This window comes from Natator depressus, chromosome 12 (assembly GCF_965152275.1).
Source record: "Natator depressus isolate rNatDep1 chromosome 12, rNatDep2.hap1, whole genome shotgun sequence".
In the NCBI taxonomy this organism is placed as follows: domain Eukaryota; kingdom Metazoa; phylum Chordata; order Testudines; family Cheloniidae; genus Natator; species Natator depressus.
Window position 1 is genome coordinate 16,856,702 of NC_134245.1, and position 13,764 is coordinate 16,870,465.

The 13,764-nt window shown below is 37.1% G+C and overlaps 1 protein-coding gene across 1 annotated transcript in view; it reads right to left on the reverse strand.

Annotated features, from left to right (window-relative positions):
* Positions 1–871: 871 nt before the first annotated feature.
* TENT4B (terminal nucleotidyltransferase 4B) overlaps positions 872–13,764 on the reverse strand; it is a 50,462-nt gene continuing 37,569 nt past the window's right edge. Inside the window, exons 6-12 of the mRNA XM_074968629.1 lie at positions 11,161–11,289; positions 7,631–7,844; positions 6,684–6,810; positions 6,482–6,585; positions 5,504–5,691; positions 4,751–4,915; positions 872–3,506 (exon numbers count right to left, since the gene is read on the reverse strand). Of these exons, the coding sequence (XP_074824730.1) occupies positions 3,327–3,506; positions 4,751–4,915; positions 5,504–5,691; positions 6,482–6,585; positions 6,684–6,810; positions 7,631–7,844; positions 11,161–11,289 (1,107 nt within the window). The 3' untranslated portion in view covers positions 872–3,326. The remainder of the gene's footprint in view (positions 3,507–4,750; positions 4,916–5,503; positions 5,692–6,481; positions 6,586–6,683; positions 6,811–7,630; positions 7,845–11,160; positions 11,290–13,764) is intronic.

The window sequence follows — 13,764 nt, forward strand, 5'->3', positions numbered from 1 at the left end:
TTCTTCGGTATTGGAAAAGATTGATGTCCTCTGCCAAGACCGGAGGAGTGCTCCTAATCAAAGCAAACATGCTCAGTGTGTGCCCCAAACAAGGAGGCTCTGAGGATGACATAGGGTTGCCTCCATCAGAAAGTGCTTCGGCATGATCTCCCTGTCCTTTTTAGTTCTTGGTTTAAAGTTCCTGCAGATTTAGCACCTGTCCCAGATCTGAGTTTCTCCTAGGCACCTGGAGTGTGTCATTAACCAGCACTGGCTTCTGGCCTCCATCGCAAGGCTTGAAGTCTGGAGTCTGAGGCATGCCCCGGCACCAGTACCCAAACAGCGGGAACTGAAAAGTACACAAAGTACTCCAGTAAAAGGAAACCTAATATTAAAAATATCCTCATACTCAACTATCAATTAGTAACACTCAGAACAAGGTAAAACTTGCAGCAGTAAGGCAGAATGCTTCAACAAGAGTCCTGGGCAGTAAACAGGAAGTAAAGGGGGTTGGGCTCTGCCCTTTAAACCATCACACACAAGCATGAGGCAGCAGAGGTTGTGTGTGCCACCGTCAGGTGCTGCAGATGGAAGTCTCCGATGCTAGTGCACTGGGCATGCACACACCTGAAGTGGAATGGACATATACAATCACTCAAAGAAGAAGCAGTCATACAAAGAGGAAGTACATCAGGAAAAATGAATGAGAAAAAAAATCATACTATGAACAGGAGCTTTTAAATAACCTGTTCTATCTACAATATTGCAGAAGAAAAAAATGTGTGAACGTCAAGAATGCTGATAAACTAGAGTATTTAGATTAAACATTTATTTTTTCATATATTCACAAAATCTTCACAAAAGTACTGAAACTCAAAAAGGAACTAGACTTGAATCAAATACAGAGATGAAATATACAAGACAAATGAGCAGGCAAACTAAAAGGTCTTGAAAGTATTTTACTTCAGATTGAAAAATGAACAGTTCAACTGTTCTGTTTAAATAAAGATTTGCAAGATATACAGTATTTTATGAATACAATGCTGGTCATTTGAGGCAATGTAAAATACACCTCAATTTTTCCTTCATGCTTCTTTTCTCTTTTAGAAAGATACTGTTTACCAAAAAGAAACTTGCAGTCCTGGAAAAGCTATTTTCCATTAAATTTATGAAAACCATAAATTGAGGCAATCCTAAGATTCCCAACGGAATCAAGATTATCTTCCCGCTACCACCACCTTAAAATTATCACATGCTTACTGGAACACTAATATCTGCACCCTAAGAGTTCATCTGCTTTCAACAATGAGGGTGATTCTTTTTAAAAACACTTCAGTGTGGTAAATGCGATACAGATCTTTGCAAGTATTAAGTGTTTGGAACAGTTTTGCTAATAGCAGCTAACAATACTGGATTAATATAATTTATAAATAATTGTTCCCTAAGCGGTGAACATAAATCTACACATTCACAATAATCTAAAACAAAATAAATACTGTGATTATGCATAATGTGGTACAACGTGTACTAGTTTCTATGAACAAAAGCGCAACATCTTGTTAATAAAAATTATCTGATCAGAATAAAAATGTGAATCTAAAATGTAAAACATTGTCAAATTAACATCACTTTTTCAGCTCTTAATGTTTGTATGCGTAAACGTTATGAATTTCCATCTTTTGGAATATATATTTTCCTTTTTGAAGTAAAACACCAATATGTTGTTGTAAATGTTTATTTCAGTGATGACATTAGTTTGGGTCTTGTTTTAGCATTATTTCATTTAAAAAAAGTCATTGCACTGATCACTGCCCATTAAAGGTCAGGTTGGTCTGCAATGTTTTGTATATGTATATAAAAAAAGTAGTTCTAAAAGCTAACTTTTTATAAAAACATCATCTCCAAGATAGCTGCATTAAATGCATGCAGGTATGCTGAACGCAAACTCTTTCCTCTTTAAAGAAAAAAATGTTGAAGTAAATGCCACTTAACATTCTATCATTAAAGTGCCCCCAACTTCTTTTTCAAACTATACACGTGAAGGTAATCATACATTTAAATTTGCTTTCATGGCATTAATTTATTGCAACCAAAATTTAAAGTGTAACTGAACCAGACAGTGTTAAAACCTTTGATTAAAGGTAACAAATTCAATGAAGTGGTACTAGGAGGCTAGGAAAGCTTTGGGTCTTTAAGGCAATACAAACTATATTTCTATTATTTGAAGACTAATTTTTATTAGTGTCAATATAAAAATGCTTAAAAGGGGAATGAGAAAAAATATTTTAATAGGAAAATGTACTTATAGCTTTAACAGTTATTCTCTCCCACATGAGTTTAGCAAAAATATATTAAAGACCAAAAAAAATGACTTTGAGGGAAAAAAGGCACAAACAAAAGGAGTGGGATTGGAGCAGCCCAGGAATGCAAACATTTATAACAAATGGAGTTGGCTTTTTTTCTTTAAAAATGGAGACTGCTGGCGGGGTGGTGGGAAGAGCATGACAGACAAACTGAAAAACCCCCACTGCCTAAGACGACGGAACTCTAGAAAATAAGGTGAAGGTTATTTGTCAGAGATGACCAAAAGGTCAGTGTTTACACAAAAGTACATGTACACTTTATACAAATGAGACTTCATTTGCCACCATAAACCTTTTTCTTTCGAGAGGAACAACTTCTGAAGATCATAAATGTTCTATTAAATCATTTCAATGTGAAGGAAAAGCAATTCGGAGCAATATAACTAGTAGTGTCTTTATATAGATGTTAAGATGACAATTCAGATTTTCCAAACTAATCCTGAGAAAAATTCTGTTTACAATTTAAACAGTAATGTTATGTAAAAAGTATTAACAAATCCACTATTACAAATGTCAATTTTCCTATATGGTCATCTATATATACACACAATAAAATGGTATATGCAAAAATAATAAAAAATCATGCACGAATTACTTTTTCATCTTTAAAGGCTGGGTTTCCCTCAAAATACAATTTTTCACCTTTTTTTCCTTTTTTTGTGTTTTGTTTGTAATCTGCCAAACACACTGAATACTACCTCTACAGTTCAGCATGAGCTGATGGGAGATAAATTTATTTTACATTCAAGATTTTATATGCTAAATGACCCTGTTGTAGCATATGACATCAAATGATCAGCCTTTTTTCCTCTTTTTGCAGTGATCAATCTTCATGATCCGTTCCGTGGCGAGCTGGGAAAAAAATGCAGTTGCTAATCAATGTCTGAACAGTCTGAAGCTCCACAAGAGATCCAAGGAGTCACTATCAAACTATCCTGTAGCATGAGATCATTGCACACAGAAGAACAGTCATAAAATAGGCAACTATCTACAAAGGTCAGAAAGGGCCATGTCTCTCTTGTGTTTCCTCTTTTTGACATGGAAACACTGATGTGATTTACTGCCTTGATGCTGTTTGTTTGTCACTGAGGTACCGTGGTTTGCGTTTGTTGGACCCTGGAAGCCTTTGCTGGAGGAAGAGCGAAATAACCTTGCTGATCCATGCTGTAAAAGAAAAAGGACATGGTAAATCAACATTAGAGTAAATAGAATATGGCTGTTACAACACTTGTATTACTGGTTAATAAATAAAAACACTACAGCTTCAAGAGACAGTGAATTTGAAAAGAGCTTGACATGAAGGGAAGAATCACATCTGTGCTTAGCCTGCAGCACAAGAAGTTCTCTTTCACTTCAGCAACCTCAGAAGAGACACAAACAAGATGCTGGGCTCCAGCCCTTAAATAATACAATTAAAAGAACGACAGGATTACATAACTTAATTCAAGGTACAAAGTGAAGTATTAGTCCCTGTGTTTTAAAAAGGATAAGACTGATTTTACTTGTGTGCTACATGCAAGCCAGAACTGTAACAGTTGCACTATACCTTACTGAAACAGATTCAGAGTCAAGAAAATGGGAGAGATGAGGATCACCCAGTGGTATTTCTTGCACAAGGAGAGGGCAACATTCACCCACATCACAATGCACAGAAAGTGCTTTATGGTTCACCCTTTGAGATACATAGTGCCTGGTTTGCAAAGTGTCTAATTTACTATTCGCTGGAAATCTTTAACAGATGTCTGTAAAAATATTTACATCTAAATAAGTAGAAAAATAGTTCTGAAACGCTACCATTCAGGAATAAAGTTCCAGACTAATATTTAAGCTGTTCTAACTATATTCCTGTAAAAAATGACACGTCACCATAAACTGAAGCTGTGCAAATCGAACACTGCTTTGAAATCATGATTTTCCAGACTACTGTATTGTCACAGGACTACTGTTTAACAAGAGGGACTTCGCCTTTTGGTGTTTGAGATTGTCAGTCAAATTATTTTTTATCATAATTTTTTTTTTGGGGGGGGGGGGAGAGTCTGATCTTTATGCTAAACTAATTAAATATGCATTTCTCCAATAAAAACAGAAACTCTTAATTTGGGAGGCAGGTCTTAAATTTGAATATAAATCCTTATAGTACAGCTAAAAGCAGGTGACAGCTAACATGTCAGGCTCATTTTCTCTGGGGGTAATCACACAAACCTCTATTTGTGCAATACCTCACGAGGAAAATAGCCCTCTTACTCTACTGTGGTTTAAAAATAGAAATGAAAGTCAGCAGGAAAAAAAGAAAGGCTCCACATTTTCACCACAAACTGTCCTTTCCATAAGGTCTTCATACTTTCAGGAGAACAGATACCATTAAAGTAATTAAAACGTTTAAGATTTCTTTTAAACATTTCACAAACCTGCAATTTGTTTGTGCTGTTGGATGTATTAGCTGTTTGGCTGCTTTGCCTTTTCCCACTGGACTGGGAGGATTCCAGTGCTATTTCTTGTGACCCCACTCTGTTTGTAGTAGATTGATGGCAACTCAACTGTTTAGAGGTTTTGCATGGTGTTCCGTCAGAATCCTTCATGCAAATATAGGTATTAGTAAATTTATATTTTTTAAATAAAACTAAAGTGGACAAAATTGAGGAGATAAACATGCTGGTCCTGCTAAATATTAATCCTCTTAATCCAGGACTCTAAAAACAACCAACAAATGGGTGCTGGCTTGCAAATACATTGATGCATGACTGATTCCATGAGATCTTTAAATTAGTATATTAAACCAGATTAAAGAAATAAAAATGGAGAGTATTCAAACAAGTGTTTATCAGGTAGTTTTGGAATTTTTCCTACATTATATTTATTTCTACCTATCTCTTTTGAAACACAGGTATTTTACAGATGAAAAGGAGGCAAAGAATGTGATTGTACTCATATAAGGGAGAGCACGTTTCATACAGATGTAGAGGTACATTATGTCAGTTATGTGTTTTCTGGCAAAACAATTCATTAGAATAAATAGGAGTTATATGAAGAGCTTCACCTTACATACATCTGAGATATGTAGGAAATGATTGGTTATGCCTATATTGTTACACTGTGTACATATACAAAAAAAGAGAAAAAAAAATCTAATCAAGTTTCAAACAAAAACTTTTAATACTTACTACATCACTAGAGCTGGACAAAGTAGAAGATGAGGAAGACAATGGACCTGATGAAGAGTTTGAAGAATGTTTACTGAGTGTTTCTGAAGTTTTACTTCTAGATTTTCCCAGTGCTTCATTCACTTCAGAGAGATTATTGTTACACTTGTCCAGCTGCTGAGTATCTACTATCAAAGTTACTCCATTACCTGGAATAAAAGAGTAAATGGAAGAAAGAGTATTAATTTCTATTAAGTGCTGCATTTTGTAAATACAGCACAGCATTTCCTCAGGAGTAGTCCCAGTGAAGTCAATGAATTGCACATATGAGTCAGAGCTTCGGGACTGGACTCATACTCAAAAACCCCACTACTGTATGTGAGGAAAAACTGCCACCAACTATGCATAGTCCAACTACATGAAAGTTCAAAAGGGAAAAAGCATTTCTGGGGTCTATCAGTTAGCTCTCCTTGTCTTGGATAGGATTGTTTTGGGATAGATTTTCAAGAATGCTCAGCTATCTACGAGTCTAAATAAAATGACCCAATTTATAAAGTGCTCATCACCCAACAGCTCCCATTTTTCCCCTCAATGGGATCCCCTGGGTGCTCAACAGTCCAAAAAAATCTGGCTCCTTTATTTGGGTTCCTAATGGGAATTATTGGGTGCAGAGCTCTTCTGAAAATCTTGCCCTGGGTGTTTTTGTGAAAAGTGGTAAAATAAGGAGCAAGAGTAGCATAGAGGGAGAAGCAGTCACATCAAAACAGGGTAGACTGTGTTAAGGCAATTCTCACTATTGTATAAAACTAAACTGTTCCGGTTTCTTACATATAGACAGAAGCCGCTTCTTTAGTTATAGAGGAGATGTAAAATGCCCTGTTCGTATTTAGACCTACGCCCTTTAACTGGTCTGGGTCAAAAGGCAGCAACATTTTTTTACATTGCTGACCATGCAAAAAGCTTGCAAAGCAAGCATGACGCTGGGTAGCCAAATCTTACCATTGCATGAAGACTCAGTCCGACTCTGCATTCCCCAATGCTTTGATATCCACTCTCTGTATGAGGCCACTTCTTGCGTTACTCTAATTATTCTACCTAATATACTGTAAACAAAACAAAAACAAAAGCAAAACCACGGATTAGTTTTAAATACACAGGAATATATGTAACTAATGGTTTGACTTGACATTTAAACTTTTACCTTTCAGTTTCATTGTTGGGATAATATTTAGCTATTGGTGATACAGCATGGCTCAAAACAACATATGCATAATCAAAGGCCTGTTTCACTTGCATGGCACCATATGAACTCCTCCCAACATCATTACCTTAAAAATAAATACATAGATAATCCATTAATTCTATGCAATGCTTACTGACTTTGAAACACTGGAGTAAGAGCTCACAGAAAAATGAGCTTTTAGAAAAAAAAGGATTTGCTTTCTTTGAAATCCTGACCCACCTTAAATCATTTCTTGTGTGGGATAAAATACAAACATTAATGAACTGAGAAAAATACACAAAGGAATCTAAAACCCCAGAGGTAACTGGAATCTATGATACAAGTAGATGTCAAAATTGGAAAATCCATACACAATGTGAAAAAGAAAGCATATACTGTATAAAGCATAAATACACCTATTTTTGTGTCATCTTCCACATGAGGTTTCAGATGAATAAGGCTTTGCAATAGCAATAATCACCCTTTAGTCACTGTCAATTATACCAAAAACTGAACCCTATTAATGGAAAATCAGTGTTGTAACAACACACAGTGAAATCACTAGGTATTCAGAAAAAAGAACAGGAGTACTTGTGGCACCTTAGAGACTAACAAATCTTTTTGCAGATACAGACTAACATGGCTGCTACTCTCAAACTAGGTATTCAGGTCACTTTAACTCATGCCATAGTATCCTGTTGGTTCTATAGAGATGACAGGCTAATCCCTATTTCTGGAATGCTTTATAAATAAAATGGGCATTTTCTCTTGGAATTCATAAACACAGTCTTCAAAAACTGAATGAGGATTTTTTTTTTTTTAAAAATAGTTAAAGAAATTACTTCTCCTGTTTGACTTCTTTGGGTTAAATTTTTGAGCCTAGTCAGTATGCCATAGTTGACATTTTGCATATTAAGCTATGATACCTGGCTGTAGTGGATCTTCAATATATAGCATTGATGGTCTATAGCCATCCAGCATACTCTTTTGCACTTCATCTTTAGCCACATATGAACCACCATCCTTTATTCGGATTCCAGTCTTCAGGTAATTGAAGTGACGTCCATATAATTCAAAAAATTCTATTAAAAGGACACCATAGTTGGCACTGTGGATACAGGCATCTTCCCTGGGATGTAGCTATTAAACAAGGAAAAATAAACTTGTTTTCTCTTGTCTTAAAGATTCCAGACTTCAAAAGTTTTTTATATTCCTTTTTATGGACCATAAATAACCTATCTATATACAATTATCTTCCTTGACTTAAGCTGTTTAAAGTATTTAATAGTTGACAGTATCAAAGCATTTTACAGCATCCTTGTGAGGCAAGCAAGCATCCCCCAATTTTACAGATGCAGAAACTATGTGAATTTCCAAGGCAACCAGAAAAGTTTGTGTCAGAGCATGGATTACAGCTCTGGAGTTCAATTCCCAGACCTGTGCTTGGAACACAAGCATAATTTAGCCTGGCCAGCTGTCTAAACATGGGCCATACACTACTGTGTATGGATTCTGAAGTATGAGTAACTGGCTGAAGTTGCCTTTTAGAATATGTAAAAACTTAAGTGGATATCAATGCATTTTACTGATCACAAAAATGCCATTAGTCATCAAAAGCGAGATCTGGGTTGAGGGTAACTAAATGTTCTTAAAACGATGTATGCTTGCTCAGCTCATTTGCTTAATACCCAGAATATTCTTTTAGTTGACCACTATTTCACAGCTGCTGTGGGGTTCCAACTCTGGGAACAGACTAAAAAGCCTGATCGTCAAGCTAGTCTTCTACTATGAATGTATGAAAATATATTTACTATTAAAGCATATCATTTATTCAAAGTTAAGACATATATGGAAAAGCCAGAACGTGATATATTCCAAATTTCTGCAGTACTTCTCATGAGTACCATAATATTGCTATACAGATATTTGTGCATTATATAATTAGTGCCAAAATATTTTATTACAATTAGCTGAATCCTCTAGAAATTAATAACACAGGTGATCCCATGTAAGTGTTTAGTTATCCCAAACAAAGACAAAGGAAACAAAACCATGAGTCACATACTCATAGAAAATATACAGCAAGTATAACCCAAAATGAACAGGTATTATAAAGATATCTGCAGCTAATTGTTAATCTGATAATGTATCCTGTGCTAATTAAATAAAAAAGTGATAAAAGATATGGAGGTAAGCCTAGTTTACCATGAATGATATATATCTGATACTGATATACCAAAGTGCTTCAATCTGTGGGTGTGAAATCAAATGTTAAAAGTCTTGAAGATGTTATGCTTTAGTTTCAATCTGATTAAAAGTATTTGGGCTATAGGAAACTGAAGATACATCATCACTGCAGTATAAGAACATATCTTCCCAGGATTGAAAAATGGGAAGAATGAATAGAAAATTAAATTGTAACAGAAGGAGGGATTTTTTTTTTTTTAAATAAAAGAAATATAGAAGCAACTTAGAAAAATAATACTATATTGCCATTTTGGGATTCTGGGACATTACAATACACTCCTCTACTCAAAGCATTAAAATGCCACCTGAAACCTCTTGATAACATTATGCAAGCATTAGTACACGATTATCCTAGATACCTACATATTTTACATACAGCTGACAAATGCCCAAGTCGTGTACAGAGAAGACAAGATCGAGGAAAGGAAGAGAAGCGGACAAGAAAATTAATCCTGCCAATACCATAAGTATTTATAATTAATGCTTTTATTAGATCTTGGGGGTTTTAACATGGACAAACCACTTGTGCTTTACTCATGGCTGTGATATGGTCCAAACCTCTTAATGGAATACAGCTTTAATATGCATTGTTGGTGGCTACATTAGTCTTTATTCCTTAGGAGTTTTCATCTAATTTAAAGCATAAATCTGCATGAATCACAAACTGATTCCACTGGATTGATTCAGGTTCATAGTTATCAAGGATGTTAAACCACTGAAGACAATTTTTCCCCTCACCACGTAATTTGTTTTTGGGTTTTAGTGAGATATATGGTTAGCCTTTGATGGATGTTAATCACCTGTGTTAATGAAATTTATGGTTGTATTCCATGCCAAAAAACCCCACCATCTGAACAGTCTCCCTTTTGCGTCTTCTTGAGAGAGAAATGAAATGGTCATAACTTAAGCTACCCTCTCACTCTTAGAGCATCTCTATGCTGCACACTCTTTACAGCAGTGTGCAGTGTACATACACTGCATGCCTCCCTAGCATGGGTATAAACAGCAGGGTAGACAGTGAGGCACTGCTTTAGCGAGTAGCATATACACACATGCCAGAACCTTAGGGTTTATACTCCACATGGTTCTCTATATGCTCAAGCAGCAACTCTCATAGCCACACTGCTATTTTTAGCAGCGCAGTGTCCCGCTGTCTCCCCACTGCAGGAGTCTTTCTCCATTGCAGGGAAAGACTCCAGCAGCAGGGAAAGGATCTGGCAGCTCCCTACAGCAGGGACAGACTCCACTAGGATGGATCTGTCAGAGCCTTTCCCTGCTTGCAGCTAAAGACTCCAGCAGCGGAGAAAGGCTCTGGCAGGAAGGAGGCAGCAGGGAAAGGCTCTGGCAGCTCACTGTGGCCGGAACCTTTCCCTGCTGCCTTCCAGAGCCTTTCACTGTCATGTGTAGCTATGCATATGCTAGTGGTGTACAGTGTAGACACACCTCTAAGGAGGTCCCCAACAGAACAACATGATGTCTCTTGTACTACCGCTGTTCAGAATGAATCCAGAGTTTAAACAAAGAATTTCAGGCTAAAGGAATGCCAAGAAATTACCTTGAATGTGATTCTATTCTGAAAAGTGGCTATATAATAAAAAAAGGTACTCAGTCAACAGAACCATGTGCATGCACACATGCATGTGGTAGTAGCACTAAGAATCAGATCTGCCAACTTCAGATAAAAATGTTTAGACTACTTTTTATACTTGTGAAACCCTCCAAAGCAAAACACAGCTATGAATGTGAGATCTGGATTATAATCTGTCATATTTTCACCAAGTTTTTAAACTAAATTCCAATTGTAGAACCAAATTCTGTCCTCATTTACAACTGTGCAAGTCAACTGTAGACAATGAGGTCTGCAGGCATAGAGTGCAGAGTCTGGCCTTCACTGGTAATGTTTCTGATGTTGCATGAGCAGGAAAGAACATCTTGATTTTCAGAGCGAGGTTCAGCTGGCAGTTAAGGGGAATGTTTATATTATTTTAAGACTTTTTAACTGAGCAAATTTAATCGGCAAGTCACTGAGTGACAGACATGCAATGCTATGATGCCATTTTTACAGTCACTTTTCAGAGTAGAACCATACTATAAATTTGAGGAAAAATGTAAAAACAAAAAATAGTTTTAAGTTAAAATGCTTAAGTAACTTAAAACAAGAAACAAATCCTTTTTGCCCTAATGGCATCAATAATTTCATTTAACTTACCTGGAGGAAGCTGACAGCCATTAAAAAAAGACTATAAGAACCAATTCCACCTGTGAATACTTCATTAAGGTCCCTCTGTAACAGGAACTGTTTTAATACTAAAACTAGATATGGTAATACAGGATATTTCTGAAAAAGAACAACACGGATGTTAGGCTAATATTGTACATATGTACACATTTGCTGTGAAAACTACACCGAAATTGGCTGTTCATAAACATTGAGACCAAGATAAACATATAAACACTGACTCACTATATAAAATGGTAAAGTGATGGCCAAAAGACATCTTTTAGCATTTTTTGGACATGTGACGGAGAAGAGGTGGACTTAACGCAGCTTATGGACAAAACAGTTTTTGCATTTAAATTAATGAGGGGCAGTGGTCTTCTATTACTAATATCTATTTCAATTAATACAACAGTAGAGAGGAAATGAGCTGGTTTTGTTTGAATCAAACACACAGACATACTTCTTTTCTTACAAGATTAGACAAATATTCACTGAGAACAAAGGGAAAGTCTGTCCAATGTGTAGCAGGACACTTAACAGGTAACAAAGCTCCCCACTTCTCAGCTGATATCCAAAACAAACTGAGGTCTCGATCCTGCAGACACTTAACACCTTTGGAGTAGCCCATTGAAGTACCTATTAAATACAAAACCATTAAATCTACGAACTATTTCAGAAAGTACAGTCACTTACCTTACAGTGACTGGTTCTTAGGAGGTGTTTTGTCTGCAGGGATCCCACTCTGGGTTTCTGGCTACCAGTTCTCTCTCTATGGAGCTGGGTTTCAGGGGTCTTATCTAAATAGACTGCAGGACTCCCCCCCAGCACACTAGGCATCAAATCTAGTACCTGGAACTAGTGAGTAGTGCTGGACAGAACTATGTACTAAAGTTCCAAATTGCTGCCCTGCAACTTTTTGATACAAGGACATTTCTCAAGCATGCCAAGGAGATCATTTGGGTCCTAGCAGAGTGTACTTTAATATGAGAGGGTGGAGCTAATTAGTTTAGTTCAGAGGAGATGTTAATGCCATCCAATACCTATTTCATGAAAGTCTTTGGGTCATAACAGTCCACCCTCCAGGCCTGTCCCCAAGTTTCTACAAATAGTCTAGGTGACTTACAGAAAGGCTTTGTTCTACGGAGGTAGTTGGAGAGGGCCCTCAAGACAGAGCATGTCTAGTTTTGGTCCTTCATGTGTTTAATGAGTTTTTGTTTTTGTAGCTGTCAAGGGAGACACACTGGAAGGTTTATGTATTGATTCAAAAGGAAGTCTGAGACCATGTTTGGTGAGGTCCAAGGGTAACCTTGTCTTTGTGAAATATAGTATAAGGAGGTTCTACCATTAACACCTGAGTCTTGCTCAACCTTTGAGCAGAGGCAACAGCTACTAAAAAGGCTGTCTTCATAGAAGGGTGGCATAAAGAGTATGAAGCTAAAGGTTCAAAGGGGTGGGGGGAGATTAATTAGGTCCAGGAATACAATATTTAGGTCCCAGGAACGGGAAAGTCCATTACTGGGGAAAGTGTGTGGATCACATCTTTTCAAGAAAGTAGACATAGATGGATGTCAGAATACACTGGAGAGTGACAAGCAGATATTGTGGCTAAATGAACCCTAACCAAACTGGCTGAATGTCCCGAATGTTTCAAGGGTAACTAGTCCATAACAGGAACAGATGTCAATGGATTGAAGATCATACTGAACATCCCAGAGTGAAAACAGTTTCCATTTGGAAATATACATTTGTCTTGTAGAAGCCTTTATGCTTTGAATCAATATATCTTGTACCTCTATGGAGCGGCTCCTGTCTATAGCACTTAACCAGCTAGCATCAGATATACAGACCAGGGGTCTATGTGTATGATGTACCTATGTACAGAACTGATGTACCTATGCTGGTACTATCAATACTAGCCAGCCATTGTCTCGTCTTACTCTTCTGGAGACTAATGGGATTAGCAGGAGGGTATACATCAACTGTCCGTTCCATTGGGTCAGGAATGCATCCAAATGGGAGCCTGGATTCATGCGTCCTTGGGAGCAAAAATGCCAAGCATTTCTTATTCAAGTTGGTGGCAAACAGGTCTGTGGTTGGAAACCTCATTTGAGGAAGATTTGATTGAGGACCAAGTCTCTGGAAGTCTACTCATGACTTGTAAAACACTTACTGTTGAATTAGTCTGCCAGATTGCTCTGAGTAGCTGGTAGTGTAGAGCTATGAGACTGATTTAGTGTTGTATGCACTAGTCCTGTAGATGAAACCGCTTCTTGTCAGAGAACAGATGATGTCACTCTACCTTTTCTGTTGACATACTGTGTTACTGTAGTCCATCAGGACTTGAATGGTAGCCCCCTGGAGAAGGGGCAGGAAAGATATGCATGCTAAAATATATCAAATTCCAGTCCAAGTATAGATGAGAGTCTGTTGGGGATCACCAACCTTGTGTCTGAAGACTGTCTAGGACTGCCCCCAGTCTTGTTTAGAACCATCTGTTAACTGAGTTTTGGTGGGAGATGGGAACGTGAATGTGATGCCTTGGTAGGCTTTTTGCAGGTCTTTCCACCAGTGTAGAGAGGACAAGACTTCTAA